Source organism: Anser anser (genome assembly GCF_964211835.1).
Source record: "Anser anser genome assembly, chromosome: 1".
NCBI lineage: Eukaryota > Metazoa > Chordata > Aves > Anseriformes > Anatidae > Anser > Anser anser.
Window position 1 is genome coordinate 110,030,237 of NC_139720.1, and position 13,222 is coordinate 110,043,458.

At 39.0% G+C, this 13,222-nt stretch overlaps 1 protein-coding gene across 4 annotated transcripts in view; it reads right to left on the reverse strand.

Moving 5' to 3' along the window:
• APP (amyloid beta precursor protein) overlaps nucleotides 1-13,222 on the reverse strand; it is a 232,371-nt gene that overhangs the window by 42,186 nt on the left and 176,963 nt on the right. For all 4 annotated transcript variants that reach the window (XM_083841460.1, XM_083841459.1, XM_083841458.1 and 1 more), the window contains 2 exons: nucleotides 7,329-7,457; nucleotides 5,270-5,369 (listed from right to left, as the gene is read on the reverse strand). In XM_083841460.1, the coding sequence (XP_083697586.1) occupies nucleotides 5,270-5,369; nucleotides 7,329-7,457 (229 nt within the window). The remainder of the gene's footprint in view (nucleotides 1-5,269; nucleotides 5,370-7,328; nucleotides 7,458-13,222) is intronic.

Consider the following 13,222-nt stretch of genomic DNA (forward strand, 5'->3'; position numbering starts at 1 on the left):
TATAGGAAGACTAAAACTACTTCCCAACTTTTAACTGTCTCCATGACAAACGGGCAATTTCAAGAACCCCCTTAATATGTATGTTCTAGTGTTAATGCAACAAAATTGCATCATAAGGTAATTAGTGTTTTGCCTTGATTTATGAACTATACCATTCCAATACCACAGGTAACCTTACAACATCATTTTAAAACCTACTGGCAGATTTAACACATGTAAACTTCCCTTTATTATTCTGTTACCTCAACATGGCAACCCTACTTCAAATAAAGGTGCAGAAATCCTAAGTATCACTTCAATAATTCTGAATATCATTTTTGAAGATGGACTTCTCGCCCTTCAGTTATATCTTAAGGCGGGAATTGTACAGAAGAGTTACAGAAAAATGAGAGACACCAAGAAGTCCCAATGCAGACTGAAAGACATTAGTGATTACATATTCAAATCACAACATTTAAGGAGTGGGCGGGGGATGAGGGCAAAAATCACAAAAGAAATGGCACTAATCAGAACAGATACAGAATTTGCTTTTGTGAAGCTCTCAAGAGCGTGTTTTGATTCTGCAATATAAATCACCAAATCACAGTGGCTATCATTTTGGACTGTAAACCCACAGCAAATAGCTAATACTCTCAAAACTTCTAAAGAAGTGTACCACAGAATGAACAGAGAACAGTATCCTAATTTAACTCATGGCAAGAAACGCAGTGAGACTCTGGACTGACTGCAGGTCAAAATCAGCAGCTAGAAACAGGTAATCAACAATTAGTTTGAGAAATGCAGAAAGACCGTATGTAGCTCAGGTATCGATAACTCTGCCCACCACAGGTATTCCAGACTACGTGCAAAGATGAAGACTGACAGGTATAGGGACCTAATGGTTCAAGAGAAAGGGTTAAAAGAAAGCTAGTCTTCAGACATCTTCAGTCTGTAGCTCATCCTATATTTACAGCTGTCAAGCTTTTTCCAAAAATACTTTAAAAAATCTTCACAGAAAGCTGTGAACGAAATGTCAAGAGGCAATATTCTCTTGGTCAAATTTTGTTACGCTAAGGTGGTGCATACAAATACTTCAAACGGCACATGAGCCACAGCACTCTATGCATTTGAATTCAGTCAATGATCTGGAGTCTGCTTGTGTTTGTCCGCTCCTCCTGCTATATAACACGAGCATACTGCAGAAGAACAGGATAGGTGCAGTGGAACAGAATAATGAAATAACAATAGCTCGATTTTATTTGTCAAGGGACAAATGAAATCATATTCTCTTACTTATTACTTGCTTACAACTGAATCGTTCAGGGTTAGTTATGATACTGCTGAGTAGGCGGTGCTGAGTATTTCATCGGTGGTAGGCTAGAAAACATGGATTTGAGGACATCAGCTTGGAAACAGCGCAGCAAAGACAGAATTAAAAATTCAGCTCATTGCCTATCCATTTGACTAATACACAAAGCTCTGATGTAGCTTCTCGTTCAGAAGCTGTTCCTGCTGTGCCACTCCCAGCAATAAATTGCCTTTTACATACATGGATAAGCAGCCTAATCAAATAAGGATTTAAAGCAGGATGTGCTAAAAGGAACTGCTGATTTCTCCTAAAGTCTGCCATTGTTCTTTCTGAGGTTTTATGCATATTAAGAGTACAGGAGATTTATCAGAGGGAAAAGGTGAGTACAAATACCAAGGTAGCCAAATAATCTGCTCACCTGCAGTGTGCAAATATCTCTTCTCAGATTTTTTAGGCCACTGTCTTATTGATGGGGCATACTCCTCTTCTCTGTGAGGAATACCACTTAACACCAAGGACTACATCATTTGCAGAGGGTGACCTGGTGTGTAGCATATTTGCATTACTGTCCTTTGAGAAATCATTTGCAGCCAGAATGCCAAATGGTCTCCTACACAAGCCACCTGCATATGTTTCCTAGTCTCCATCATAAAAGTCATGGTCAGACAGACCCCTCCAGGCAACTATTACACAGATCCTTTACTCCCCTCACCCAACATGTAAGCAAGAGAGGCAGCAGCATTCTTCCTTACACGTCTTGAATTTTCTGAGACAAAACGTGCCAGTCATCCTAATGTGGCATTTGCACATTACACATTTGTCAAATGCTTAGCAGCAAAAAAAAGCCTTACTTCATGTAAGAGCTGCTTTCTACTCTTCAGAGTACTGTGGGTCTTCCTACATATATCTATACACTCAAAGCCATTTTCTGTTTAAGCCAACAGACACCAACAGGTGACAATTTGCAAATAAGGGCTACGAATGTCTGAAGTTTTACTTTAACTTCCTGCCACGGTCTCTGCTGGAGTTCTACAAACAATTCCAAAAACTTTTAAAAAGGGCTGCTTTTAGTTTAGAAACTGGATTTGGTATTTCAGATTCTTCACCTTAAAACTATGACCGTAAATCTGCTTTTTAGTTCAGAAGCTTCAAAAATATTCCATATCTAAAAGGAATTCCAAACGTCCAACCACTGGACTGCAATTCATCTAGTCATGAAGCATTAATTAACAAAACCCTGCAGCTTGCTGAAGCAGAAAATATTCTCCATGCAGTTGGCATACCCCAGGAACAACTCTACTTTCTGCTTCATACAATTCAACTTCATTGCACAGGATAAAAATCTCAAAAACAACAGACACATTAGAAGTGGGCATCTCATCTTCACACACATTTCCAATGAAAGAACATTACTACTTCCCAGGGATGAACCTTCGATAGTTGACTGTCAGGCAGATATGAGGAAAATTCTAATTTAATATTTAGTTTAGTTTCTATTAGTATATATATATAACATACACATATATATACATATAAGGACCTGAGATTCAAACTTGTCAACAGCTGGTCATGGAGAAACTGTGAAAACGGGGCATAGTATTTCTAGCAATGAGAAAATCTAGTCAAAAGCAGTGCCTTACTTGATATTAGAGGAATTAAACACAAACCATAAATTCACAGGAAACTATATCTTGTTGTCCTGCTGCTCATAGAATCACTTGTTCCACTTGTTTAATCTAGCGAAAAACTACCTTTGTCAGAGCAGTGTCTTCTAAAGGAATGATTATTCAATTCCTCAAGGTGAAAACTGTTCGTGAAGAACTCTGTAGTAAAGTGTGGAACTAGAAACCAGAAGCATAATGAACAAAGAAACTCAACTAGAAAATAAGCCATTTTAGCTAGAAGATAAGCTCTCACAGCAGCCTGAGAAAACTACTTTCATCTACTTTATATGTGATTTATCAGTCAGACATTGTGTGTCTGAATTAGTTTTACCCAAGTATTTTCCAACTTTTTTGTTGACTTGGACTTTCTAAGTTAATAGTTTCAAAGAAGGTATTTAATGAAACATTTGTCTTTTTAATGATAGCTGTGGTATCTCTTCGGAATGTTACAAAGTGAAATTTAGTATTTTACTTCTTCACAGATTCTACAGCTGTCATAGATCTCCTTTTCCATGGATTTAGGAAGAGTACTGAGGCTAAGAAATTCAGTAATTTCAGAACGGATTTGAAACATGCTCAAAGCTGAAACAGTGCTCAAAGCTAGAAGGACACTGTCTTCTTTATCAGAAGGGAATGACCCCTCTGAATTTTCATTGGAAGTAAGATGTAAAATCAAGCATACAGTCACCATTACCAGCAAGGAGAATGTTGATACTGGAAGAGTATCAACAGAGAAGAGGCAGCTGTCTTCTCATTACTGTAAATTTTTACCTAATATAGCCCAGATCTGATAGTGTTTTCTTTAATTTTTGCTGCCTGGTATCTCCCAATGTAAGAATATATTTTTCATTGCTTCGAATTTTGCAGTGCTTTGAAGAAATTTTACTATACCCAAAATCACAAAAAAAATCAAGGTAGGGAAAAAGTATTTAAGAAACTGATAGACTCTTTCTTTGAGATATCTTAGCTTCTCTCATCTTATTAGGACATAACATCCTACTAATTTTAGCCTGCTTCTTTCTCCTAAAAATTAGTATTACATTTGAGATTAGGAGTCAGATTTTTGTAAACCACTCAGCAGTTAATAGACTTCTGTTCCCATGTCACTTCAAAGCCTCTGAAATTCCCATTCCCTTTCAGTATTTTGGAGAGAAAAGAAAATTTAGATGCATGTCCTCAACAACAACCATTAACTTTACCGATAATAGAAGAAATTGAAACTTCAAGCAAAAAAACCCAAGGGAACAATAGTGATGGCTAAAAAAAAAACCTGACAACTGAGTATCTCCAAAGCCTTACAGTATCAGAATCTCCTTTCCTACAGAAATGATACACTTTCAAATGACCAATAAGGATTTTATTTGAACAGTTCTCTGACTGCAGATAGAGACTGTCGCTTGTGCCTTATAATTGTGAAGCACAAAAACACACGGTGAAGGAGAATTATTAATTCATCTATTTCTTTGTGTCCTCCTAGCCCCCCTCCCCAGCTCTGTTTTCTGATCTCATCCCCAGCTTTCTAAAGCTACCTCACAAGTACAGGCACATCTGCTTCTTAACCTGTGCTTTGGACACTGGAGAATTCATCGCTACTCTCTGTCCAGTCCCTCACATGTCCTAAACGTATCCTCATCCTTACTACAATGGTACAGCCTTGTTTTATACAGAAATCAATAATTTACCAAATGAATGCATGACTGGTAAAATACTGCCAAGTTGCATTTATTAACCCCTAGTCATTACCTACATTTTTCTTGGATGCTTGTGCCGGAAACTAATTTTTCAGCTGGGGGATTTCCCAAATGACTGCATCAGATAATGTAAATGCTTACCACATCAAATTAAATATCCAAACCCAGGAAGGATTTGCTAAAGCTACTGATTGTAAACAGCTGTTTCTATATAGCATGGAGGCTCCAAATGTAAATTAACATATTTCAGGGAAAATATTAACAACAAAGGTCATATGATGATGTCACTGCATAGATTATACAGGAATTAATGAAGTCCACATATAATGATAACAAAACTGCATTTTAAAGAAATAGGAAGTCTCCTCTGAAAGCAAATTATGAGCAAGATATTCCATTTTGTCCCTCTGATAGTCCAGTCTCTGCTAGCCCACTGTCTTAATTTAACTTTAATTTGCCTTCCAAATGTTCATTATAACTTGATTTATAATTTAAGAACACTGGCAAATTTTTTCTATTAGTCTGGGACACTATATCAATAGAAATAAGATGCTATATTTTAGCTTTTGGTGGTGATTTTTCACCACAGAAATATTTCCCTTTTTCTGTATTAACAGATTGCATACCGACTTCATCCTGGATTTCCTCAGCCACAGCAGGCACATTGTAGAGGAAGGAGAGAGACTGGTTCATGCGTTCATATATCACACGTAGATGTGTCATAACCTAAAGAAATAAAAATATTTTAAGGAAGGGAATACTACTACTAGCAGTCATTATCACAAATTTTATAGGTTATATAGGTTATATCAGGAAGTCAGTTTTCACTTGTACTAGGTATAATACTCAGTATGTTCTATGTAGTGAAATTGTCAAATCAATTGCAAAATTCACCTCTCTTGCATAGTGTGCTAGATGCTCCTCCACAGAAACTACCTGAAATGCCATGAGAGTAAAATAATTTAAAGCAGGATTTACATTTGCAGTGGGGTAGAGCGTGTATACAAACAGCTAATGTGGCAGAAATCCGCAGCCTCATTTACCCTTCAATAACGTGTAAATTTGCCCATACCCATAAGCTTCTGCATGACATGCAAGCCAAGTGAGGCGCAATGATTGCCGGATCATAATGTTGTTGTTTTTTTCTTTATCCTAATATTGCAAAAAAAACCAGCCACTCCCCGAAGAAAGCTTCAATTTTCTTGTTAAAAGCATTTGAAACATTTTCATCTGAAAACAAAAATATTTCCAACCAGAAGCATTACTGTGCTGTCTCATGTGATTACAACTCTACTGCCTCAGGTTCCCACACACTGCTATGTGTTGAGTCATGACATCCCATGATACACTTCCCCAGGCTACTTTCCACAAGTATCACCTCTCTTCAGTAGAAAGGGAAACTGAGGTGCATCTTGGAAGACTTAGACCACTGACAAGGGCAGTTAGGCCTAAAGAGGAAAATGGGTTGCAGACAGCAATTTCAATGAAACAATGCTATAATTCCTTCAAACTGAAATAAAGTATTCATGCCTTTCAACAAAATATCTTGTTTTCCATTTTCTACTGAAATAAAAACTCCCCAAGAGTTCCTCCAGCCTACATTCACCCAACCTTCTAACCAATTCAAGAAGCAAAGATATTACAGAATACTCACTCCTATGGCAATACACTAACACACTGTACTTCTTGTATCTAAATGTCAGTTTCCATTCTTCACCTGTGCTGCCAAACAGTATGTCGCCTGCAAAATTCCACTTGTTTCTGTTATTAAATAATCCAATGTTTTAGAAGCTAAAAAGTTATGTTAGGTGCAAAAGGAAACGCTTTAACATTTACAATGTGGGAAAGCTGTCTAAGATCACTGCAGAAGATGGTTATAGTGTGCATTTCTAACGCTAGCAATTTCAAGCCAGCACGATCTCAATGTACAAGTCTGGCTGAAATAGATGTTTCAGAAATTTGATATGCAAATCATGTCATTCAAAGAGGTATATGGTTTTGATTTGGCTTTTAGCGATGCCAATCAGTTCAAAAACTGTGGCTGGAATAGAGCTTCCTGTTGCATCCTGCAGAGGGAACAGAGGCAGATTCTGCAGATTACAGCACACACTTTTAACAGCTTATCCGTTGTGCCTACAATTTTAATTGCTGTTTTGAAAGCCAGCTACATCTTCAGTCTTTTTTGCTTTCTCACCTTCCATGATTTACAAAGGCAACATAAAAGCTGTTCCAAAACACAAACGTTGAGGACTGCAGTAACATTCAGCAGTTAAAATGTCATGAACTTCTGTGCACATTTTAAAAAACATGTTAAACTCAAGTGCATTGCAGTAATCATATTTATAGATACTATAAGTACCTCTGCAATGAGTACAGAAAGGTTGGTTGCAGTCAGATGGCTCTACCACTTATGGTTCTGCTGCTTCAGCTGGATGAAGCATAACCATACGTGGTAGCTAAATCTATTACAGACATTTTCCCAGAGGTATTATTTACCAAAGCAATAATAAAAGCTCTGGGTATAGCTGCTTTGGAGGGCTCCTTGGGAAGTGCCCACAACCGACTCACTGTCTCACTGTCTGGGTAGACAGAAAACTTGCTTTTCAGTTCTCAGAAGACAAATTTGACAGAAACTTCACAATGGTTATGAACAACATGACATTGCTAACCCTCAGTGGGGATTACCTGAGATCTGATTTGGGCAGCTTTCTTTGGGTCTACCATGCGGACGTGTTCAAAGTGTTTGAGAGTATGCTGTCTGTCTTTCTGCTCAGCACGCACGTACTTCTTCAGCATGTTGAATACGTGACGAGGCTATGGGGAAGAAACAGGAAAAAAATTGGTTCAGTTTAGGAAAACACATATTTTAGTTCCTTACCTTGGAGGCGTACCCCAGAACACTTGGCCAGCTCATACCTGCAAGAGCCATCTTCTGAAAGCACACCTGACTTCCCCAGGGAACACCCTGTCATTCAACCCACTCAGCACAATGCTCTGCTGAACAGCAGTTGTAGGTGGTGCTCATGGTGATGGGGAGGGCATTCAGATTTCCTCCCTGACCATAAACAAAGTCTGGCTGTTGCTTTTCTTTGTCTGCTGTACTGTTGTCCCAACAAGACAGCAACTGACGTCTCAACATGCTAGTTAACAGAAACCCAGCATCTGTTTCCTTTGGGCTCTGCTTCCACTGTCCCCATCAGACTCTGCTTTTCCCCTCGCTCCACTCTAGAAAGCGCCATCACCCAGGCTTCAATTTTTGCAACTGAAAACCACTAGTAGGCAAATCCCTTCTACAAAACGCTGTGGAACGTGAACTCTGTCAGAAGCATTTCAAAGATTGCTCACATTCGCTCTACTATGCTGAATATTCAACTGGGAACAACATCCATCAACTACAGTTAAACCTGAGACAACAAAAAACACTAGAACTTGTTTTGTCAACAGAAAACTGAATGCACACGTCCGGATTGAAACCAGCAGGTAAGTAAACCTGCCCAACACCTGCACAGAAGACGATCTGAAAGCACTACCCTATCCAAGCCAAGGAATAATCAACAGACATGACTACAAAACTTACTAAATAAATTCAAGACTGTTCTGTCCTGTCACGACTGCTATACCAGCAGAAGAAAGAGGAAAGGAACAGCTGAGGTATGGAAGGCACACATTCAGAATATGCCACTGACTGAAAAGGTTTAAGAGAAAGAAGAAAGGGCAACCTAGTTGGTTCTGAAAGTACCCAACTTGGGTGCCAGATTTTTTTTAAATCTTAGCCTATGTATATATTGCAGGTGGTTTTAATTAGTAAAAACCATTAAATATATGACTAAAGATATACAATCAAATAGGAACAGAGGAGAGAACCATACCTGAAGGGAACATGAAAAATATACACAGACTGATGGTACAGCAGTGATGGCTATGAAACGTGTATTTCTACGTATTCTCCTACTCTGTACAATAATACTGTGCCAAAACAGGAACGTGTTCTCTAGTGTTCAGCTAAGTCATCAGTGTTTATGATGACTCTGGCAAACCAAGCCCCCTTGCCAACTCTGCTTGCAATGTTGTGCTTGTGCATCTTCCCTGAAGCTGTTAAACAGTGAAAGGAATGAAGCTGATACAGATGAGAAGGAAGGGTATGGCTATCTTACTGTGCAGGAAATTAAAGACAGAGCAGAAGAGGTGAGTGGCCATGCTGGGCACTGGCAGGGATACTGGGGAACAGGCAGGGAAGTGACAAAATAAGCGTCAGAAGCTCCGTGCACAGTCTTCTGAAGCAGGAAGAACCGTGGGCGAAGTTGGAGCTTTAAGACTTAGATTCACGGACAAATATAGATCCTGAACTAATTTAACATTTACACAAGAGATGAATACTAAGCTACAGACCTTTAAGATTTAAGAATCTCTTCAGCTTAAGATAGGCAATAGATTTTAAAATGTCCAAAGAAAGTAAAACAAAGGTTATTTGAAGAGGATTTTTTGTGTAGAAATAGAGATGTGAAGCCGTTCCCTGCCAAAGGATTAAACTTAGTGGTTCCATGACTGAAAACTCATTCATGAAGAAATAACCCCAAACCACCAAAAGCCAAGCACCCTGCGATAAGGTTGCAAGAAACTGTGGACAGATTCTGGGAAGTAAGCAGTCCTTACAACATTATGGCAACAGCAAAACAAAACGAAATGCCAACTGTAAAGGTTTATAGGAACAAAGGTTGCAAGACCAGTGAGGTTTACAACAACAGCATTTTGAAGATAGAAAACATTGTTCCCTTTCCTGACATTTCAGCTTTCTTTTCCCCAAGACACATCAAGATAGCAGGTTACGGCAGATTAGAGAGAAAAGGATTAAGTTCTATTTCTTCAAGAGATACTCCAATCGAAGTGTCATGTCTAATGCCAGAAGGGTATATTTTTCATTTTCCCTCAGTGTGTCTGCATTCACTGCACTACGCCAATGGAACTTTCACATCAAGAGTCACAAGTAGACTTATTACTAGGATAACAATTTGAAAATACCTGTCAAATACCACTAGCAGTAGTAGTCACTTGGGTAAATTGGTAGCCCACTTTCAGTGCATTTTCTAACATTGAGAAATGCCCCAGACTTCTCTCTATGAAGGAGAAGCAGACGTGGATGCCTTTAGCGTGTCTGTCCGAGCAATTTTCCTGTGATGGCACCAGAAAACGGTGATTTAAGTATAGGACAATGTAGAAAGAATATTAAATGTATTAAATGCAAGGTACTTCCTTACAGGTGTTTTGGTGTTAAGATTTTAAAACTAGCCAGATGCACATTTTAACCCTGAGGGTCTATCTAGTGATCTCACTCTGCCTAAAAGCTAGTGATGTTACTCTAACAAAATGTGATTTAAAGCTAACAAATCCCTGGAAAGCATTTAGTTACCTCACACAGACTTACAGGGCTATCACGATCAGCTAGGCACCACACCATGCAGAAGTTCCTAGGATGGATGTGGGCAACTATAAAAACAATAGGATTCCCTGAACATCATGAGCTGAGGTACACACATACTCAGGCTGCCCTGAAGTGGTACCCAAACTTGCTTAGGAACCCTGCCTGGCATATATACTTGTCATTTCCAACAACTTCTGTATTGCAATCTTTAGGAAACATGCCCTGCCTTGACCATTAAGGTCATACAGTGGGTATTTTATCAGACAAACAAACAAAGGTGGTGGCATCCCTTGGACATGTGTCATAAATTAAAATGGCTCTGCTTCCTTGCCCTAAAATAGCTGCCAAATGGCCCAGATGCATTCGATCAAGTCAGACTTCCAACCTTCCCCATAACTTTGAAATGCAACTGCCTCAAGATTTGAGGGCCTTTGCTGAAGGCTAACCAACCTGTCAGGGCTGGTGCCAGGCTACCACAGCCCTCTACAGGGCTTTGCATACTTGAGTGTGGTCACCATAAATGCAGGCCAAGTTTTATTGCTGACCATAAATTTAACTGACAAAAGTTCTTTTTCTCCTTCACACCTAGAATTGTAGGCCTACTGCTTGCAAACTTTTAACAAATTTGTGGCCCAGCAAAAACATCTCTCATCCCAAAGTCCCGCCTCCATATTGTATTGAACACACACTGTCTTTTAAATGTCATTATGAAGTGAACTGGTTCTGCTTTAAAATCCCACCCTATTGTGCACTTTTTGCACAGAGACTTGCACTAGAAGTTGCCCCCAAATCTATTGCTCCGGGATTTGCCTCCAATCCTCTTGCACCAAATAGTGATATGAACTCTTCTGACAGTAGAGCAGAGGGGCCACAATAAACAGTCCAGCACAGAGGTGAGGAAAGGCTCCACAGGCTAAGGAGATGCCATCAGACCCTGTGGCTGAAGCTGTTATGTCCATGGCCATCTATTACTTCAACCCTAGGCAGAAGCCCCGAGATTACATTATAAATGAAAGTGTTGCTATTACCAGCTAATTTAAGTTCTTGAGGCCTGAGCTTTGACACTGCCTATGACAAAAGAACAAATGGCTGATGGATGCCAGAGCCAGCTTTGCACCTCTCGCTTTACATAAATAACATACCAAGCACCAAAATTCATTAAAATATTCTGCTTTTAGCATCTGTAATTCTTCTGCATGTGTTGCCACGGAAAACTCAATGTATTCATGTCTGTAGTGATCTTTAAAAAAATATCTTACAGAATAACTAAACCCGAATCAGCCACCAGGGGCTGCCTAAGTGCCTCATGAAATAATTCCAGTATTTTCAGTTGTATTTGTTTTGTTGGCTTGTTTTTGTCGGCTTTCCTCTGAAAGAGACCAGGATATTCCCAACATGACTTCCACTATCCCCATATTTTTAGTTACCCTGGCCAACACTACTGGCATCTGCAACTGAGCCAGTAACCAGAATGACCAGTGACTTCCTGAGCAACAGGATCCAGTACTACATTCAGAATGCTATCATTTAGCAAGGAATGTTGTTCAGTCAGGAATAATATTGGTTACTGAGTACTGGAAAACTCTGGTCTGGCTGGCAAGAAGCTTAAATCCACAGTATCTTGGAACACACTCATAATATTTAACTGAATGTAGAAAAATAATATGAAAACATCTAATAAGCACTCAGAGCAATGCGGAGTGAAGCAGTCTGAAGTCTCCTGTTACATGCAGCTTCTGACTATTTCAAGCACATTTGGACACGCCATTTACTCCTATGAAACTTATTCTAAAGATCCCCTTCTCAAACACCTACTTTTTATCTAACACTAAGCACAGACAGATCATAGTCCTTTTACAAGATATCATAACAGGCTAACACATGTCTGTGAGTATTTTAGTTGTTAGTCTCAAATCCTGTTTATCCTGGAGAATGTTATCGAAGTATTGCTTTATATTGAGTTTTTGTATGTTGGGACTTGCATGTATTCAACCCACAGTAGACAGATTCAGACTACTTGCATGGAATATGCAGACCATCTAGGCTGACAAAGCACCATTAAAAAGATAACTTCCCTGTAGTGAATATGCCTATTGTTTTATTAAGATGACAATTCATTCTGTGGACATATAGATGCAATCCCGACAACCTATTAAAAGGTTTCCAGCTGTATGAGACAAGTCTAAACAAAGCAGAAACCACTGATGACAACTTGGCTACCTGGTGGTGAGATCCAACCCCAAACCCCACTGACTCTTCAATCCAGCATGGATAAAGGTGCCTTTATTTCAAGTAGCATCTGCTTAGAGATAAGATCACTGACATCCTTTTTCTAACACGGAAACATTAATGTTGCAGTTTATCTCCAAACACACACCAGTGGGATCTGCTGGCCTAGGATTGTTCTGTCCTTACATATGCAAAGTGTTTCCAGCATCAGTCACTGGAGAACATACACTCTGTTTCCACTCCAGCTTTTTAGGCATTACAAAAGGCAAGAACTGTATTCCATAAAATGCTCAAAAGCACTTTTGAGTTCTTCTGGAGGAAATAAATTTACACTTGCAAGCCGTTTGAAGACAATGTTCATACCATAACATGGCTTAGGATGATAGTATTGGTTTATCAAACACAACAGAAGAGCCCTGCAAAAAGGAGCCTGCCAGATGTTCACACAAAATTCTAAATGGAGAATATTTAGTGATTATATTCCATACATATCTGTGCCATCTTAGCAAGGATTTGGCTTGATTTTGTTCTAGCTAGCAGAAAATGTTTCTTACCATTTGTCCATAACACAATTAAAATAACTCACAACCTTTACAATTCTTTATACACTCTCTCTCAGTTCTAAGTTTCAGCTTCATTAGTAATGAATTCCCTTGGAATGGAGACAAGGTAGGTTCACTCATATCTGCAAGTTTAGAGAATGAAAACTTCATACCTTTTCTGTAGATCATTTACAAGAAAATGTAATTCACTGATCTCTTCCTAACCCCCCAAAAGGAACCATATATGAGATCTAAAATTCCATGGGAAATTCTGAGCTGGCTTGTAATTTTGATCAAAATTCCCTCTAAACCAGAAAGGAAAGTTTCACAATGCTGTATTTTACTATTTCATCTCGCCTTTAGAGAAACGTCCATCGCCAGTCCTTTCT